This window comes from Oncorhynchus mykiss, chromosome 6, assembly GCF_013265735.2.
Source record: "Oncorhynchus mykiss isolate Arlee chromosome 6, USDA_OmykA_1.1, whole genome shotgun sequence".
In the NCBI taxonomy this organism is placed as follows: Eukaryota; Metazoa; Chordata; class Actinopteri; order Salmoniformes; family Salmonidae; genus Oncorhynchus; species Oncorhynchus mykiss.
Genome location: NC_048570.1, coordinates 73,372,652 through 73,393,027, shown reverse-complemented (window position 1 = coordinate 73,393,027; position 20,376 = coordinate 73,372,652). Strand labels below are relative to the sequence as shown.

Here is a 20,376-nt window from a genome sequence, read left to right as displayed (position 1 = left end):
GTAGTGTATATCAAAAACGTCATCTCAAAATAAATATAAGACCACAGTGTTGTTAATTGTCTTGGAATCAAACACCTCTCAAAGGCTGTTGTTTCCTGAAACCTTGCCTAAAAATGACTCCATCTTGTTACCCTCAACCCTAGGCCTAGCAAAATGATGATGAGCCATGGATGGCAGGGATCCAAGGAGATGAATGACCACACGTCGTCTGAGTTGATCGCTCTCTGCCTGACCTTTCCTCAGGCCCTGCTTGGCACATAAACCTGTCTGTGTCTGGCTGCAGGAGCACACACACTGGGCCTTGCCCTCTGAATGTCTACCTGTGCGATAGGTCACAGGTCCTCTACACACCTTTACTGCATGCTTTCTCTGTCTCCCTAATGGTCTCTTCTCATTGGGTGGAAGGGCTGGGATGCTGCAGGGTTTCAGAAAATAACATCATTGTCTTGAGACGAAAGGTAATAAGCATAAATGTATTGCTTTGTTTGAGTAACATATGATATTTTAGGCATGAGGTTGAGGATGTCCGAAAATGGACACCATACTATAATGTAATCTCTACCATTAGTTAATGTGAAAATAAGTTTGTGGCACCCATTCTAATGATAAACTATGACTTATGGGCCACCTTAGGTAAATAATTGTCCTTAAAAAATGCAATCCCACACTGCAGTAGAAAATAAAATGTTGAAAGGTATCATGAGAAATCAATGTAGTTTTTGCATGAGAAATCAATGGACAATCAATGCACAACAACAACAAAATAGAGACTTGGATCTTAAAACAAAATGTCTCTTTAATTTGTAAGTGTCAACAGCAGTACAAAATATGGGAGTGATGGTGAGACTTTGTCACACAATTTCTTACTCTTTTACGCAAAAGGAGGAAACTCTTGAGGTAAATGAGCTTAAACAGGCAGTTAAACAACCCACTCCTGCCTTGTTACATCAATGGATTGAGTACATATAGAAAGATGATGTTACATTACAATATGCCTGAATGCATCCTGTGGGGAACACAGCCTAGATATTTGCACACATTACTAAGGTGCCTAGATACACCCAAATGTGTCAGTCATCTGGTGTATTTTATTTGATATAGTGTATTAATACTACCAACACAGAGGAGACTGGTCTCCAATACATACCACTGTAGAATTATTTCACCTTAAGTTTACCTCACGTCAATACTGCACATGGAAACCAAAGACTTGCTGGTTTACATTTTGAAGCCAAGCAAAATAAAATATTTTAGTACCTTTTCCTTTTTTTATTTTAACAATAATATCCTCAGCACGTAGCTGTCCTTTTGTACTGTATGAAGAAGAAAGTGAACACAAATGTGATGGCAACCTTTTTTTAAGTTCAATTAAAAACTTTACACTGGACTGTACAAGATATTATGATAAACTATTTACATTTTCAGAATTAAAACTTTTTTTCAAAGCAGCAACAGACACTATATCATTTTCTCTAGTTACGCCCAAACAATACCTGCCATGGGCCTAGGTACCTGCCAAGAAATTGATTTCTACGCAGAAAACTGTATCAGTCTGCCAGCGGTTTCAAAACAGCAACAGCCCCAGCGACAGAAGAGCCACACACAGTGTTGCTTGAGAGACAAAAAATGAATCTAGAAAGCAAAGTACCATTGACAACTCTATAAGTTGTCCCCAACAGCAAATGTTACACTCCTGAACAGCAGCTAGCATGTCAGTCCAGCATGTCAGTGAATTGTGCTAATTAAATTAACACAGAGAACATTCCCACCATATACATCACGAAGTTCAATGACAGAAAAAAAATAATTACAGTTAAGTTATTGAAACAGCATACAAGCTTTGTCTTCAATTGTTGAATTTTGTTCGCATTTACATGGCTGAGAGACAGATGGATTAATAGAAAAGGTCATGACTACACTTTGCTGATGGCTGGATTGGCTACCTTTAAAAAGGTCAGCAACACATAGAAAAGGTCATGACTACACTTTGCTGATGGCTGGATTGGCTACCTTTAAAAAGGTCAGCAACACATAGAAAAGGTCATGACTACACTTTGCTGATGGCTGGATGGGCTACCTTTAAAAAGGTCAGCAACACATAGAAAAGGACAAAAAGAGTATAGGCCTAGAATACACACAAGTGGCTCTGCATTGTGCCACGTTAAAACTAATAAATATTTGCACACTCCCTTCATTTTCAGATCCCCAAGAACTTGTGTAAAATTGCCAATGAATAAAATCCTCTTGGGTCATTCTAATTTTAAATGTAACAAATGCATGCAGATGTGCAATTAAAATGTAGCTATTCATTTATGCAACTGTCAACCCCTCCGTTCAAATTTGGCACATAACAGTATAACCACTGAGGGCTGTGAAAAACACAAAACACAAGTCATAAGGTATGTCGCTAGGATTGAGTCATGATTGCAAACGCAAGTTGTATAATAAAAACATATGCATCTTAACGGCTTGTTGTTCAGATGAATTTTAGCACTGTCCCTATGAAAGATACAGAGTACTTTATTTGTACCGGCTTTGCATGTAATTAGATACAAATGAAGTTATTTATAAAAAAGAATGTTTGTCCTTAATGTCTAAGGCTAAGGAGTACGGCTTGGGTTTTGATTGGCTCCTTGAATTGTCTGAGGGAGGTCATTGAAACGCTAGCAAGAAGGGGCCTGTCTGTCTATCTCAGCTACAGCTCTGTCCAATACTGCTCTCTTCAACCGTCCAATACTGCTCTCTCAACCGTCCAATACTGCTCTCTCAACCGTCCAATACTGCTCTCTTCAACCGTCCAATACTGCTCTCTCAACCGTCCAATACTGCTCTCTTCAACTGGGAGAAATAATCAGAATCTACATGACGTACAATGACCTGTCAGTTTTAAGAACATGGATCAACATACACTGATGTAAAAAAGGAAGAAAAAAAGAACAGCCAAATACATAACTTATACTTCACTAAGTACTTATGAACAAAAATATAATTATATTTCCTATGTTGTATTTACAATAAAATCTATAATGAAATGGTGAATTTATTGAAAAATGAAGCTCCAATTCATTAAACATCTTTTTTTTCTCTCTGATTGTCCTTTCATTATGTTCTACTGACAATTTTAGAGCCAACAGTGGCTAATAAATACAATAAAATGTATATTCTCACTATATAGCTTCAAATACAATATACAAAACAAAACATATGTGACCAATAAAATGTGTGTCTGAAATCCGGTGTTTCTCAGCTAACCAGTTACTATGCAAGCCTTCTGTCGAGTTTACTACTCAGTCTCTCTCGCGCGCTGTCTCTCTCCCCTTGGTGGCCCTGGAGCTTAGACAAAGTGTTCATTCACTACACATGTCTTTGCATAAATAAACAAAACAAGACGACTGAAAAATGATTCAAATCTGGTAACTGTGAGAATGAGCCCACGAGTCCAACTCATCGGGACTTTTGTTCATTCAGATTTTTTTCTGGTACAACAGCTTCACATTAGTCAGAATTGATAAAAATACAATTTATATCCAGTGCTTATAACACTTATGAAACATTGTCTCCTTGCGAGATATAAGTTCATCGTTTTTTTTGTTTTGTTTGTTATACAAGCGCAGTCAAGTTTCAGTCCTATCAACAGTCCTTTTTTAACTACCAGCCCACTGAATTGGTTTGGCATGGACATAGAAATATGTACAAATCACGTACAAATCAACCAATCAACCAGAAAACAGAAGTAACAGCTTAAAAACCTAGACATGTTGACCTGGAGGGAAATCCGTTTAGGTTTGTGTATGGGAGGAAATCCTAGAAAAAAGCATTGTACCTTAAAACAACAATAGCAACAAAGAAACCAACCAACCAAAAAAATAAAAAGAAACTGAAATGGAAATTAATAATGAGGTGCTTAAAAACTTCTAAGACTTAAGATAAATGCTTCAAACGTAGACACAACACAATAAAAGCCAGCTCTGAATGGGTCGAGAAAAATTTTAAGTACTAAAGAGCCATCTGTATCAATTAGACCTGGGAGAGTAATGCAGTGACCAGCAGTAGGAGGGAGTCCTGGCCATGTAGACAGCCAGCGCTGGTGACCAGCCATTTAGATCATTTTAAACCTCTGGGCTTGGTCTGAAATGGACAGGTTCAAGGGCACGGGAGGAGAATAGCCGGGCTCATGCATTAATAATGCTGCATTTGAGATGATACCCACTCGTCAGTCATTTTAGTAATCCCCCACAGCTTGATGTACTTGTTCCATCTGCTCGCCAGCGCCTAGTGGTTGGGCCAGGGCGGGAGACGGGGTGGGAGCCTCACTGTCTGTGCTTTGATGGAGAGCACAATAAGCGCTACGTGCCCCGTCCTTATTGTTCCCCCTCTCTCCTCTCCCCAGCATAGCGCTGCCTGCCACTCTGAGCCAGATGGCACCCCCTGGGTGTGGGGGTTGCCATGGGAAGGGGTCGAGACAGGGCAGGGCAGAGAGGGAGGCACTTAGTCCTTCTGGCCTGTAGGAGGGCTACATTATGGACAGTAAGGCCTTGACTGCTGGCCATCTCTAGCTGTTTCTCCATAGGTAACAACCTGGGATCTGTTCAACTGGTAAAAGGACCATTCAAGAGGTAAAGGACTTTCAGTTTGTGACTGATTGTCACAAGATTAAGAGCTGATTGATTGTGTTATATTTCATACTCATTGTCTGTATGTAAATAAAATACAGAAGTGCATTTTCAATTGCTCTAAAATACTTACATTTAACTTTATGTAAAATAGGCAACTGGCCATTATAAAACAACAAACATTTTGTTCAATATAACATATTAACTCAGTTGAAAAATGAAGTAGTAAGTGTTAATATCTAAGTGCATGAATGTAGAGAATCACCATCACAGCTCTGGTGTGGCTTATGAAATACTGTTGTGTTTAATATGACTTGTTAGAATGTAATACCTTGTCTGTAACCCTCCTTTAATAAAAACACAATGTTATTCCCTCACACACTGCCTCTTCTCTTAAGACTGCTGCAGTAGTTAACTCTGCTTTAAGACCTTCCCGTGTCAATTTAAGATTTACAATGTCGAAAAAATACTTAAGATTAAAAAAAAAATAAAAAAAAATGTTAAGACCAAATTGCCGCCCCAGTAGGGGCTAAAGTGTTTAACCGAATGTACTGTAGCTACACATTGTAAAACAACAATTTGTGATTATAATGCCCCCAAAGCTGCCTTTCGCTGCCTTTCCAATCCCACAGATTGGATGCCTTTGGCCCCTTGGAATTCTGGCCTGATTACAATCACTCTGATTAAGAACTTGGTAAGACTGAGTTGAAGAATGAGCAGAGATTGTGAGGGGAGTGTTATAGTGCTCTGTGTTAGACTGGGCTGGTGACATGAGCTGGAGAGGGACAGGGAGAGAAGGGCCTGTTGGTCACCGCATTGGTCTCCATGGAGAACAGCTGCCATTATGAACAACCACACCTGAAGCTATTGCATCACTTCCTGTTCCTGCCCTAGACACAGCACACTGTCTCCAGATTCCTGAGGGTTTCAATATAGAAGGTATATAAAGAAACTGGATTTTGAAGCCACACTAAGAGATTGTCTGAGACTCGAGTCTCTCCCCCGAGACTCAAACAAATTATTTAAGAGATAAAAACCTTCAAACGTTTGGCACATCTGCACAAAATTGTACAGTATGTTAATAATACCAATAATAATTATAATAATGATAATGCTAATACAATTAATAATAAGGGAGTCTGATTATGTCCCAGAATTGTGGAATTGTTCTGTTTGTTTGTTTTTAGTTAATATGAATTTCCAAATATTTTGTTTTCTAAATAGTTTCAAATAAATTCGTATTTAAAACATTCACAAGCTGTTGGCTGGCACAGCATACCTGAGTGAGAATATATAACTCCCATCAAAAACAGTAATGAAATCTATTAAAAGCATTTAACTGAAGAGAAAAAAATAATATATATATATCATAAGAAAAAAAGTAAGACTGTAAGAATTATGGATTCATATCAAACGGTACATTTCAAGTCCTGTCATCCAAAGTTGTATGGGCAATAACCTAATTGTGTAAATGTCCATGAAGAAAACACAAAAAATAAACGATGAGATAATAAAAAACAAAAGGAACTAACCCAAACTGCTTCACACACTGTAAGAAACATTTAAGACCTTTAGCTGTTGATTCTGACGGAGCCACATATGCATGCAGGCTCCTAAATGATGCATCAACAGAACCATTTATTTTTGTTCTGCATTTTTTTGTTCTTCTGTTTCTCCTCCTTCAGTCAGTCTTCCGCCCTGGGGATGGTTCTCCAGTACGAATGTGTGTATGTCCCGGCTCAGGTGTTGAGAGGCCTCAGTTGGCGCTGACGATGGGCTCCAGTGTCTCAGTCTCACTGCTGTAGTCCGATTTGGGCTCCTCGTCAAAGTCCTCATACATGTCCATCTCATCTACCTCTCTGTTGATGATGGGGTCATTGGTTAACATGGCACTGGGCTCTATCTTCATGTTGTAGGTGCTCTGGATGACGGGAATGGCCGGCTCCGGGCTTGCTGAGGCGCTGGAGCACTCCGACGTCATGTGAGGGGAGGGTGTGGTCGTTGCCATGGTTATGGCCCCAGGGTAGACCACGCCGGCGCTGGTGCTGATGGGGATCTGCGGTTGCTGCCTGTAGGGAGAAAACGAAGGACAGTGAGAGAGAGAGAGACTATTAGGCAAGTTTGTTCCTGTTTCATCGTTATAATCCAGACTTAATTCTCTTAACAATATCAGTTCTGTGTTATTTGAAGTAAAAAGGCTTTACTTCAAATATATATAAAGGAAAACAATTAGAATCACATGGGATGAGCAAATGGAAAGAATGCTGACAGTGTGTGTGCTGCTCGAGACAACCCTAAAGACACCTCCACTTCAGCACTTAAACTGAGAGAGCTAGCTGGATTAACTGTTCTCCACAGAGGTGTGTTCTCAGCCAATGGTTCTGTGAAAATGATTTGGGAGAACAGTTGTCCAGAAAGCACCGTTCTGAGTCGTTCTGAAACGGCACCCAGTTTATTGGTAACATAAAGCCGATTGGTGGTTAGTGCGCTCTCTCTCTCTCTCTCTCTCATCTGGTGTTTTAGCAGTGATTGATACTCCAGTGATCGTATAGCTTACGGGTGATGAGGGAACACCTGGAGAAGCCTTCTCCTTACTGACCACACACAGTAAATTAAGAAGTTAAACTCCAGACAGCTGCCCTCCAGCCCTCTGTAAACCTATACTTATGCTTTATATCTTGTAATACTGTCGGCATCTCTTTCTCTGCTATAGCTGTCGGCTATTGTCTCAAATTGATAAATCACTACTATTAAAAAACACTTGACAGTAAAGTGGATGAGGAAATGTGTTTGACTTGGGGTTTCATTAATGCTCCGCAAACCGGTTGGAAATTGCCTACGACGAACTATCACCACCGTCATCACTACACGTGGAGAAAAAAACAACACGTTTTCTTTTTTACGGAAAAGGGAAAGTAGTCAAAACGTTATTCATCTATTCTGAGGGCTGTATAACATACATGATTTAACGAGTTGATAAAATGAGTTGATTCGAAGGTCAGGGGCTTAGTGTGACAAGTTACAGACACACTACAACAATCTTTAGTGTAAGCACAGTGAAGAGAGAGTCTGTTCTCAGGCAAAAAGCCAACTGATTTCAGAATAGTCATTTAGCTGTGTGTCTACGTGTGTGTGTGTCGCGCCTGTGCTCTAAGCCTGGCGTTCTTCACTGTGCACCTACCCCACAGTGAAGAACTGCCTCATCTCTTGCCGTCGCGAGCGCATCATCTGCTTGTACTCGCCGATGCGCAGCTTCTTCCCGTCGATGATGCAGGTCCTCTTGGGCCGGGGCTTGTACTTGTAGTTGGGGTACTTCTCCAGGTGGATCTTACTGAGACGGGCCTGCTCCTCATAGAACGGCTGCTTCTCCTGGTTGGTCATAGACTTCCAGCGAGAGCCTGTAACACAGCAGACACACAGATATCAGTAAAACATACACTTTGAACGTACATTTTCACTACAGAGGTGTAAAAAGGACTTTGGAAAAATTAGTTAATAAGAATTAATAGATATATCAATGCAAATAGGAGATTCCATTGTGGATACAGTATATTATTTGGTGGTCTCTGTAGTAACCATGTAAACCCATAAAGCCAGTGGCTGGGCTGTGGGTGAGTTAACAGAAACTACACCAGGCCTGTAAATAGTCTCTAGCTGATCTCTAGTGTGTCCTGCTCCTGCCTGGGTGACGCCACTTTTAAAAGCTGTGATCTATGGACTCTCAGTGCAGTGGGGACGAGACCCATTTAACCACTGTCATTTTTCATGACAAACACTGACGGCAGTGACATGGTGGTAAATCCATCTGTAAGCCAGGGCTGATTGAGCCACTGTGGAGAATCAGACAACACGCCACCCCCGCCTCACCCCCCACTCCCACTGGTACCGGGCTACAAATGTTTATGTCCACATAGACAGGTATTAACCACAGTGGGCTTCAGCGGGCACAGAGCACACTAGATTAATTAAACACACCTAAATGAGCATAAAAGCCATTAAGAGATTAAAACTGTTACAAAGGTTTTAAGTTATACCATGTCTGAATCAAATGTGCAGTTGGAAAAACCTGACTTTTTTATACGGTGAAAAATATTTTGTACATATCAATGAACGACTGTAGATTTCAGCTCTGGACCGCCAGACTGCTGGGTCTCACATCACCAACAGTAACGTATTTGATTCTGTCCGCCAGGCAATTTGCCTCCACAGTGTTCCACTGTTTCATGAATGGCGTTCTGTTTCTTCTTGTTGTTAACATAGTGGTTTAAACACTACACGTTTATCACTATTGCCAACAGCCAAACAGCCTAGTGTTTATACCCAGCTGAGGGGAGATTTGTGGGAGAGAGAGAGAGAGAGAGCGAGAGAGAGTGGGGGGGGGGGGGGGGGGCTGTTGAGGAGGATTACACTACACCAGGCTTTTCAAAAGGGAAGACGCTTTTGGGCTTTTGCTATGGTTTCAATTAATTGTGCTTAATAGGGAACATTTCATTTTAACAAAAGCCTACAACATAATTGAATAATAAACTGATTGTATCAAGCCTATAAGAACTGTTTTGTCAGCGTCTGTGGGAGAGACAAAATTCCCATTGACAACCCTAAGAATGCTAATTTCAGCAAACCTATAAAAAATATATATTTTCATTTTTTTTTTCATGCCAGTTTCCTGACTTTCTGACCAAATCCGATCCTGTTCCTTCCAACTTGGTCTGTTTTTTTTTAACATAATCTAACACAGGAAGGCTAACAGACTGTAACAGACTCTGTAATGGCTGGATGAAGGAGAGAGGTATGGCTGGAAGAGAGAGAGAGAAAGTAAAAAGGCTTACCCAGGATCTTGCTGATGTTGGAGTTGTGCATGTCTGGGAAGGCTTGGAGGATCTTGCGGCGCTCATCTTTGGCCCACACCATGAAGGCGTTCATGGGTCTCTTGATGTGGGGCTCGTTGCTGTTCCTCCCCCGGGCTTCTCTGTAGACCCGTGCCTCGGCTGTGCTGGCACCTCCTGTAGGCCAACAATAATACTGTTGTGGTTTATCTGCTCCGGTACCAGAGCCATTCAGAGCTTTCCACCCTGGAAACACCAGAGTAGGAACAAGAAGGAGAAGAGAGAGCGAGGCGAGCAATTAATCAACTGCCACGAGCCACGTTCAACCCCCCATACCCAATGGGCTGTCATCACTACTACTGAGACTGAGACTGGGGCTGAGACTGGGGCTGGACTGGGATCCAACTAGAGCAGGGGTAGGGTAGGGTTGGTGACGGGGCTGGACTGAGAACAGACCAGGGGTAGTGTTGGTGCTGGACTGAGACCAGACCAGGGGTAGGGTAGGGTTGGTGCTGGACTGAGACCAGACCAGGGGTAGGGTAGGGTTGGTGCTGGACTGAGACCAGACCAGGGGTAGGGTAGGGTTGGTGCTGGGGCTGGACTGAGACCAGACCAGAGGTAGGGCTGGTACTGGAGATGGACTGAGACCAGACCAGGGGTAGGGTAGGGTTGGTGCTGGAGATGGACTGAGACCAGACCAGGGGTAGGGTAGGGTTGGTGCTGGACTGAGACCAGACCAGAGGTGGGGTTGGTACTGGACTGAGACCAGACCAGGGGTAGGGTAGGGTTGGTGCTGGACTGAGACCAGACCAGAGGTGGGGTTGGTACTGGACTGAGACCAGACCAGAGGTAGGGTAGGGTAGGGTAGGGTTGGTGCTGGAGCTGGACTGAGACCAAACCAGAGGTAGAGTTGGTGCTGGGGATGGACTGAGACCAGACCAGGGGTAGGGTTGGTGCTGGACTGAGACCAGACCAGGGGTAGGGATGGGTTGGTGATGGGGCTGGACTGAGACCAGATCAGGGATAGGGTAGGGTTGGTGCTGGACTGAGAACAGACCAGAGGTAGGGTTGGTGCTGGTGTTGGTGCTGGACTGAGACCAGACCAGGGGTAGGGTAGGGTTGGTGCTGGAGCTGAACTGAGATCAGACCAGGGATAGGGTAGGGTTGGTGCTGGACTGAGAACAGACCAGAGGTAGGGTTGGTGCTGGTGCTGGGGCTGGACTGAGACCAGACCAGGGATAGGGTAGGGTTGGTGCTGGAGATGGACTGAGACCAGACCAGGGGTAGGGTAGGGTTGGTGCTGGACTGAGACCAGACCAGAGGTAGGGTAGGGTTGGTGCTAGACTGAGACCAGACCAGGGCTAGGGTTGGTACTGGACTGAGACCAGACCAGAGGTAGGGTTGGTGCTGGACTGAGACCAGACCAGAGGTAGGGTTGGTGCTACACTACAAGGTGAAGGAAATTGAGTTCTCAAGGTTCCTTTCCACTGGACCAGACTGGCTCTGACAACTGGATTTGACGAGCATATGTTGAATGTAGAACAAGGGGACATTGTGAGAGTAGGGGAGCCACCCTACGGATCAACACATATCCAAACCCAAAAGAAGAGAACCATGACTTAAATGCCTGTTAAATATTTTGTCTGGGGCTCGACAAGCATTCACACTTCTATATTCAGCCCCATACGTTTCAAACTGAAGTTCCAGAAGTTTCTTTAAAACAAGCACGAATGCCAAGCTAAATAACAAATATGGAGCGTGAGGCAGTCCTTCTAAGAAAAATACAATCAAGGAGGGAAGAGACTCTGCCAAGTGCTTAATATAACATTCTTCTTCTTAAGCCCCCTCCCATTTGCTTCCTTTTATATGTAAGATGTGAAAGAATTAAATAAAAGCCGTATGAATATTTAAACAAACAAAAACATGTTGATAAACAAGACTTGAAAAATAAGACAAAAAAAGCTTTCCATATGCTACCATCCATCTTTAATGATCCAAAATCTGGAAAGGAAAGCTTAGGATGACTCATGCATATTTCATTATCCACATGTGAAGTGTTCTCATTAGGATCTTCTACTAGCCCTCCATCTTGGCACACGTTACCTGCACTTTGATTTCTAGTATTATTTCAGTTGATCAACAAAATCCAACTGTTAATGAGTAATGGAGTGTAGCGCTTCTCTGTGATTAATTCACTATCCACAGACTCATTCACTGGCTCTGTTCAGCACAGTACAGAGATACACCCTGAAGTAAGACATGGAGAGAACAGGACTGGCTCAACGTTAGATAAAGCTTTAACTATCTATAGGAGACTGTTTAAGGAAACAGCAGGTGAGAGACAACACACATGCGCACACACACGCACACACACACACACACACACACACACACACACACACACACACACACACACACACACACACACACACACACACACACACACACACACACACACACACACACACACACACACACACACACACACACACACACACATCCTGCTGGGCTGGGGGTGGACAGCCATGTCCAGACTGATAAGGGGATGGAGTTCCTGTGGTGGTTCCTGTGGTGGTAGGCCTGATCTCTAGGAGCGAGGCCTGGGACTCGGCTGAGGCTTGGCTGGGACTCAGGGGGGACTTAGGCTGGGGTCCGAACGTCCAGCAGGAGGCCTTATTCTCCCAGGCCCCCGCTGGGCTGTGCCTCCATATAGGGCCTCCAAGTCCATTTACACCAGCTCATGTTTAACAGTCATACCGACACATTTATGATCCAGAAAAGCTTCCCTTTATCTGGGAGGCCAGTGCAATTTGCCTCTTCACACCGTCACGGTACATCAGCCAGAGCCCTGGGGACTCAGCTCTTGTCATTTAGCCTCCGCCAGGCAACATTCTCAGAGCCTCAGTCATATCAGGCATCTGACGGTCAGACCCGCTCTCATCTGCCTACTCTGCACTGTGCATTGATGGATATAGACTGGCTCAGACTGGCCTGCACCATACTGTTCATATGATCATCCTCCTTCAGAGCCCTGGGGAGAGACCCCGGTCAACAAGCTCTTCTAGAGCCCAGCCTATTTCTCAACAGACACACAAGACAAAAAACCCTCTCACACCTACTATCTCTCCTTAAAGGAATACTTCAGGATTTTGGCAATGCCCCTTATCTACTTCCCCAGAATCAGATGAACTTGTGGATGCCCTTTTTATGTCTCTGCGTGCAGTTTGAAGGAAGTTGCTAACTAGCGCTAGCACAATTGCTAACGTAATGACTGGATGTCCATGGGTATCTGCTAGCTAACGCTAGTTAGCATTGGCTCGCGAAACTACCTTTAACTTCCTTCCTACTGGACACAGAGACATTCAAATGGTATCCACTAGTCCATCTGACTCTGGGGAAGTAGATAAAAGGCATCATTGTAAAAAAAATCTCGAAATATCCCCTTTAACACACACATACCTGTACACGTGCCTGGTTGAGAGAAGTATATACAGTGGGGCAAAAAAGTATTTAGTCAGCCACCAATTGTGCAAGTTCTCCCACTTAAAAAGATCAGAGAGGCCAGCAATTTTCATCATAGGTACACTTCAACTATGACAGGCAAAATGAGGGGGAAAAAATCCAGAAAATCACATTGTAGGATTTTTTATGAATTTATTTGTAAATTATGGTGGAAAATAAGTATTTGGTCAATAACAAAAGTTTATCTCAATACTTTGTTATATAACCATGACAATGACAGAGGTCAAACTTTTTCTGTAAGTCTTCACAAGGTTTTCACTCACTGTTGCTGGTATTTTGGCCCATTCCTCCATGCAGATCTCCTCTAGAGCAGTGAAGTTTTAGGGCTGTTGCTGGGCAACACGGACTTTCAACTCTCTCCAAAGATTTTCTATGGGGTTGAGATCTGGAGACTGGCTAGGCCACTCCAGGACCTTGAAATGCTTATTACGAAGCCACTCCTTCGTTGCCCTGGCGGTGTGTTTGGGATCATTGTCATGCTGAAAGACCCAGCCACGTTTCATCTTCAATGCCCTTGCTGATGGAAGGAGGTTTTCACTCAAAATCTCACGATACATGGCCCCATTCATTCTTTCCTTTACACGGATCAGAAATCCTGCCTGGTCCCTTTGCAGAAAAACAGACCCAAAGCATGATGTTTCCACCCCCATGCTTCACAGTAGGTATGGTGTTCTTTGGATGCAATTCAGCATTCTTTGTCCTCCAAACACGACGAGTTGAGTTTTTACCAAAAAGTTCTATTTTGGTTTCATCTGACCATATGACATTCTCCCAATCTTCTTCTGGATCATCCAAATGCTCTCTAGCAAACTTCAGACGGGCCTGGACATGTACTGGCTTAAGCAGGGGGACACGTCTGGCACTGCAGAATTTGAGTCCCTGGCGGCGTAGTGTGTTACTGATGGTAGGCTTTGTTACTTTGGTCCCAGCTCTCTGCAGGTCATTCACTAGATCCCCCCGTGTGGTTCTGGGATTTTTGCTCACCGTTCTTGTGATCATTTTGACCCCACGGGGTGAGATCTTGCGTGGAGCCCCAGATCGAGGGAGATTATCAGTGGTCTTGTATGTCTTCCATTTCCTAATAATTGCTCCCACAGTTGATTTCTTCAAACCAAGCTGCTTACCTATTGCAGATTCAGTCTTCCCAGCGTGGTGCAGGTCTACAATTTTGTTTCTGGTGTCCTTTGACAGCTCTTTGGTCTTGGCCATAGTGGAGTTTGGAGTGTGACTGTTTGAGGTTGTGGACAGGTGTCTTTTATACTGATAACAAGTTCAAACAGGTGCCATTAATACAGGTAACGAGTGGAAGACAGAGGAGCCTCTTAAAGAAGAAGTTACAGGTCTGTGAGAGCCAGAGATCTTGCGTGTTTGTAGGTGACCAAATACTTATTTTCCACCATAATTTGCAAATAAATTCATAAAAAATCCTACAATGTGATTTTCTGGAATTTTTTTTCTCCTCATTTTGTCTGTCATAGTTGAAGTGTACCTATGAAGAAAATTACAGGCCTCTCTCATCTTTTTAAGTAGGAGAACTTGCACAATTAGTGGCTGACTAAATACTTTTTTGCCCCATTGTATGTCTTTACCTCCCTGCTTTACGCCGTCAGGATTCAGGAATAATACACTACCTCTGCTGTCACCGTCCCCACAGTACATTCATTTCATTTAGCACGCACTCACTGTACAGGATGAATTGATTTCACTTTGTTTGGTTTTGACAGCCATGTTTATTGTGCAATGAAATGTGGTGTGGCGTGGGGCTGACAGTATCCATCAACGTAGGCCAATCTGCTGACTGCCGGGCCAGATGAAGGTATTCATTAGGGCAGGAGCGTAGTGCTCACTCAGACACGACAGCCAGTGTCTGCGCCTTGGGATCGCTCGCTCTAATTTACGATGCCCCCCGTGCCATTACTCTGCCACTGACACTGATTCAGCAATTTATATACTGGCATGCATGCATACGGGCAGAGGTGAGCCTCTTACGAGGAGGGGGACACAACACGGCCCGCCACCCTGACACCAGCACCAGGAAACAAACCACTTCAATCAGTTCATTAGAGATGAGGCCCGTGAAGCCCTGGGTTCTGGTTCGCCAGGCGGAAGACGAGGAGGAGCACTTCTTCTCCAGTTCGTATCTGCACCAGCAGGCCATGAAAGGGAAATCTATGGCTCCTCTAAACAGTATTATAACATCCTGGTGGCTTTGTGTGAGTGTGGAACGAAGTGTTGACGGGCTAAGCAGACCCAGATTCAGAACCAGACTCAGGGCTCTGTCTGTCAGTGTTGGGACTTCGAGCTGGGAGCAGAAATGAGCCTGACCCTGGGCTAGAAGGAGGTTGCTAAGAGCTGCTAGATGCTACCAATCCATTGGGACAAAGGACCGCATCCGTCTCTGCCACAGTGCTTGTGTATGGTCACATGGGAGGTCCCTGCCCCCCCTCATTGGCCCTGCAGGGTTATCATGATGTGTCCTAATCAGAAGCAGCAGCAGCCACCGAGGGAGCTGGCAGCAGCAGCAGGGCCTAAAGCTCACCAAGCATCACCCCACAACGGTAACATGCAATTTACAACAATGCTGTTTTCTCTCCAATAAAACACCCAACACTGTTCTGACATTTACAAACAAGCATTAATTGATTTTTTTTTTGCGGGGAGCGGCACGTTGGGGAAGCAGTTAGTTAGGTGTGTGATTGTGTAAATAAATACAGATGTTTAGCAGTGACAGGGCAACCCCCAGGGTTGGGGCTGGGAAGGGGGGCGAGGGGGAACAGGGGAAGGCTGCTTAATCGAATTGATTGTGATTCACGAGGCCTGCAGCTCAATGTGACAGAGTGATATGAGAATCTGCTTTTAATTTGTCTGTCCCACAGACACTGAAGATGAGCAGCATGAGAGAGAGAGAGAGAGAGAGAGAGAGAGAGAGAGAGAGAGAGTGAGGGAGAGAGACAGTGAGAGAGAGCGATGGAGAGAAGGAGGGGGGATAGAGAGAGAGGGAGAGAGAGAAGGGGGGATAGGGATAGAGAGAGAGAGAGAGAGAGAGAGGGGGAGAGAGAGAGAGAGAGAGAGAGAAGGAAGGAGAGAGAAAGGGGATAGAGGCAGAGAGAGGGCGACAGAGAGGGAGAGAGAGAAGGAGAGAGAGAGAAGGGGGGGTAGGGAGAGAGAGGGACAGAGAGACCGGGTGAGGGCAACACCGACTGTCACCCCGGAATCTGCTCAGGAGGGTCTGCCTCAGTGAGCAGGCAACAATCACTCCAACCTGCCAAGCCCTCCTTGCTCCGCCCAGTGGGATCAAATCAAACACCTCTCACTAAAGGTATTTACTGCTGACAATAGGGCCTCTCCCTCCAAGGGAGGGGATCAGCCCACATGCAGTGTATGGACAGATATGAAACATGCAGTGTATGGACAAATATGACACATGCAGTGTATGGACAAATATGACACATGCAGTGTATGGACAGATATGACACATGCAGTGTATGGACAGATATGACACATGCAGTGTATGGACAGATATGACACATGCAGTGTATGAACAGATATGACACAAGCAGTGTATGGACAGATATGACACATGCAGTGTATGGACAGATATGACACATGCAGTGTATGGACAAATATGACACATGCAGTGTATGGACAGATATGACACATGCAGTGTATGGACAGATATGACACATGCAGTGTATGGACAGATATGAAACATGCAGTGTATGGACAGATATGAAACATGCAGTGTATGGACAGATATGCAGTGCTCGGTGCCTCTATTCAAGCCGTGGTTCATAGTCCTCTAATTAAACAATAACATGCCAGTTGGATGCTTTGAATTCTTCCATTTCTATGTGTGTGTAAAGGAACTAACAGCTGACATGTTAGCACTTGCATGCCACAGTATAGCTCTTACTTTTGTCTCCTCCATCTCCTCTTGCATGCCATCAGCCTTAAAGTGGGGCAAGGTGCATTCCTGTTCACATCTCACTATTCCAAAATGAATCAATAAAACCTGGGCAACCTGGGCTGACATGCAGTCTCTGGGCCCTCAACAACATGCAAAACCAACTTCCCGTCCTAACAGACTATGGGAATGACACACACAGGCACACGCACGCTAGTCTCCAAGGGATAGTCCTATATGATTAAAACAGAACTATTGGGAATCAAACGTGAACTGTATAAAGGGAATTGTCTGAATCAAGTAAATGTTTGCAAATGTAATGTTTTATCCCTTCATAAAAAACCATTTGAATTCAATGTTTTGGGAATCAACCAACTTCAAAAAGGGACACCCTTATTGATCTAATATATTACATTTGTAACTGATATGGTCTCATGTCTAAACCACCTAGTTTGAAACTCGAACACATAGCCTCCTATGGGGCTATTCAATACAATACAAGTCAGCCTATAATTCCCATGAACCTCTGATTAGGAAGGAAAACAACAACATTAACCTCTGGTTAGGAAGGAAAACAACAACATGAACCTCTGGTTAGGAAGGAAAACAACAACATGAACCTCTGGTTAGGAAGGAAAACAACAACATGAACCTCTGATTAGGAAGGAAAACAACAACATGAACCTCTGGTTAGGAAGGAAAACAACAACATGAACCTCTGATTAGGAAGGAAAACAACAACATGAACCTCTGGTTAGGAAGGAAAACAACAACATGAACCTCTGGTTAGGAAGGAAAACAACAACATGAACCTCTAGTTAGGAAGGAAAACAACAACATGAACCTCTGGTTAGGAAGGAAAACAACAACATGAACCTCTCAAAACAATCATCTGATAATAAACTGAACAACAGCTCTGAGCTACCAAGGCAAATAAACACAACAACACTGTCTGTTACTGTACAACAAAAGTACAACACTACTGTTCCTCCTACCCCATAAGAAGCCTATTAGCCTATTTCCACTTAGCCAAGCTGCCTTGCTTATTTCTCCTTGGCTGATATTGTGCTGTGTGTTCAGATGAACTCTGTTTCCTGCCTCCCTGCATCTCTCAACGCCCCCTTTGTTCTCCCAGGACCCTCTCTGGCGGCGGAACGTTAGACAAACACACAACCCGCGTGTCATTCTACTTCTTCCAAGCTATATGTGAATGAACAAAGAGGCTGGGTTGAGGCCTTTTGTGGTATTTGTTCATGTTTTTCATCTGAGCTTAAAAATACCTAATGACTTTGCGGTGAGCTGATGCATGTGGCTCGTGGCTTTCCAAAATGAAGTAAATTCTATCTATTCCCATACCATGCCACTGTTTTCCAATGTTCCTCACTAGAACTTTGGCAGCTGTTCATTTGGTTGCTGCATGCTTTGCAAATATTAGTTTAAGCATCATAAAGCTTTCTGTGAACTGCAGCGAGGCCTGCTGTACAGTGGTCTTCTGAATAACACCGTTTCTCCTCTGCAGGGAAATTGACCCCTGACCTGTCAGACCTACAGTCACTAGGTAGCAGCTACAGCCTGGTCAGGTATATTCAGACACTAGCAGTAGTTTTCCTCATGCTGGGGAGCAGAAAGGTGTCTGCAGTACACTCTGTGGAGTACGCTGCTGTGGAATACCGTGTTGCAGGACAAAAAGTCCCTGCTTTAAAATAATGAACCATATTTACATGTGGTACCTGGCTCTCCCTCAAGGAATCACTCAACCGGGTAAGCGGTTGAAAATGCTGTTGACAGCTATGAATTGTTTGGAAATGGCAAATAATTAAAGTAAATAATAATAATCTTATTATAATTGTTATATCCTATCCATTCTCATAGTAAACATCTATTTTCTTAGATTTGCTCAACATAATGCCTCCAAATAAGAACCTCAAAAGTAAACACGGATCTTGTTCTCCAAAGTAAACAGATTGCGGTTATAAAAAGAGGCTTTATTGTGGTGGGCATCATGTTAAAACCCTGTTCACATCATTCATCTGGTGGTGCTGTTGAAACAGACAGATATATTTGTGGAGATAGATGAAATGGTGACTGTGTTGGTGAGCTATGTGCATGTCTCTGGCTTCTAGCCACCACTCTCTCTCTCCCCCTGGGAAGAGGACCTCCGTGGGCCCTGCCTCTCCTCTCCTCCCTGCCTCCTCCTAATCCACAGCCCGCTGCGAACTCACTTCCCAGAGGCATCTGGCGCTAGCCTTTCCCTCTGCCCTGCACAGGACATAAAAGGGCACAACTGATCCCTGACGACAGGGGCTGGTGTGCGCCTTGCTCCTGTCCTGACTCCACAGTAGCCGCAGAAGAAAGGTTCCCACTGGGGTAACTGGGAGAGGCTGGGGACCTAGAGAACATCTGCCCTAAGGGCCAGAGGGGTGGGAGAGTCTGCTGCGGTTGACGACGTGGGAACTATCCCTCTATGGCCACTAACTGCACCTCTAATCCTGAATTTATGGGTGTGATGTGAAAGCAGACAAGATAAATCATTCATGTTTCAGTTCTTTGACTTTGTCAACAAGCAGGTTTATGTGAGGTAGACCATACAATTTGTGAAACGTTGTGTGTTGTAATTATTTTGTTGGGAATGTTGGGAAATGGGGAAATTGGTGGGAAATGTTTTAAAAGGGCGTTTAGAAGGGATCTTAAAGAGGCGAGTGCTCTTGTATTGTCCTGAGAAATATCTCTCCCTCCATCTTGAGAATGTTGCAGCTATTAAAGGTGAGCCTGATTCATTTTCCCTCTGCTCGGGGCTCTGAAGTGCCATGGAAACTGACACAAATATTTACGTCAGACAAACATTGGCGCATCGAGGCATTCCTCGCCACTGTTTACTCTCCAGGCCCACAAAGGGAGATGACGCTTTGTCACACGGGTGCTACACGAATTTACACCTCTGTGCCCAGGACCTCAAACAAGCGCAGCGGCTGCCGGGGCCAGGCCTGGAGAAGGGCCAGCTTTGTCCTCAGGCACCCTGTCCTTCCCTCACCTACCTGTGAAATCCAGGGAGCGGTGTGCGCCTTCAAACACCACTATCCCCCCAACCCAGCTCCCCCTGGTCTACTGCTCTGGCAGCCCTCACCTCTCTCTGGTCCACTATGGGAACACACTGTGCACTGGGGGGGGGGGGGGGGGGGGGGGGGGAATGCAGGCAGCAGTCTGAATAATTCACTGTTACACAGAACGGACTGGATGGCTTTTCAGCATGGGAAAAGGGAAAACTATAGGTGAGAAGTCTGTACTTACCATCCAGATCCTCTGGCCTGGTGAGGTCGATGACTCTGTGGCCAATTTTGCCATCCTCGCCCAGTTTGCTAAGGTGGTGACCAAGGCTCTCAAAGTGTGCCCGCTCCTACAGTACACAGAAACAGAGAGGAAAGAGAGAGAGAGACAATGAGGAACCTGAACAAACTGCTGCATATACAGTACATCTCTTTCCATATCAAGAGAATAGCTGATCAATAGAATA

At 44.3% G+C, this 20,376-nt stretch overlaps 1 protein-coding gene across 19 annotated transcripts in view; it reads right to left on the bottom strand.

Moving 5' to 3' along the window:
• Positions 1–778: 778 nt before the first annotated feature.
• The window catches only part of LOC100136290 (SOX-LZ), a 201,271-nt gene continuing 181,673 nt past the window's right edge, over positions 779–20,376 (bottom strand). For 14 of the 19 annotated variants that reach the window (XM_036979115.1, XM_036979122.1, XM_036979116.1 and 11 more), the window contains 4 exons: positions 20,154–20,259; positions 9,443–9,685; positions 7,795–8,011; positions 779–6,682 (listed from right to left, as the gene is read on the bottom strand). In XM_036979115.1, coding sequence (XP_036835010.1) covers positions 6,370–6,682; positions 7,795–8,011; positions 9,443–9,685; positions 20,154–20,259 — 879 coding nt within the window. In that variant the 3' untranslated portion in view covers positions 779–6,369. 19 annotated transcript variants of the gene reach the window in all.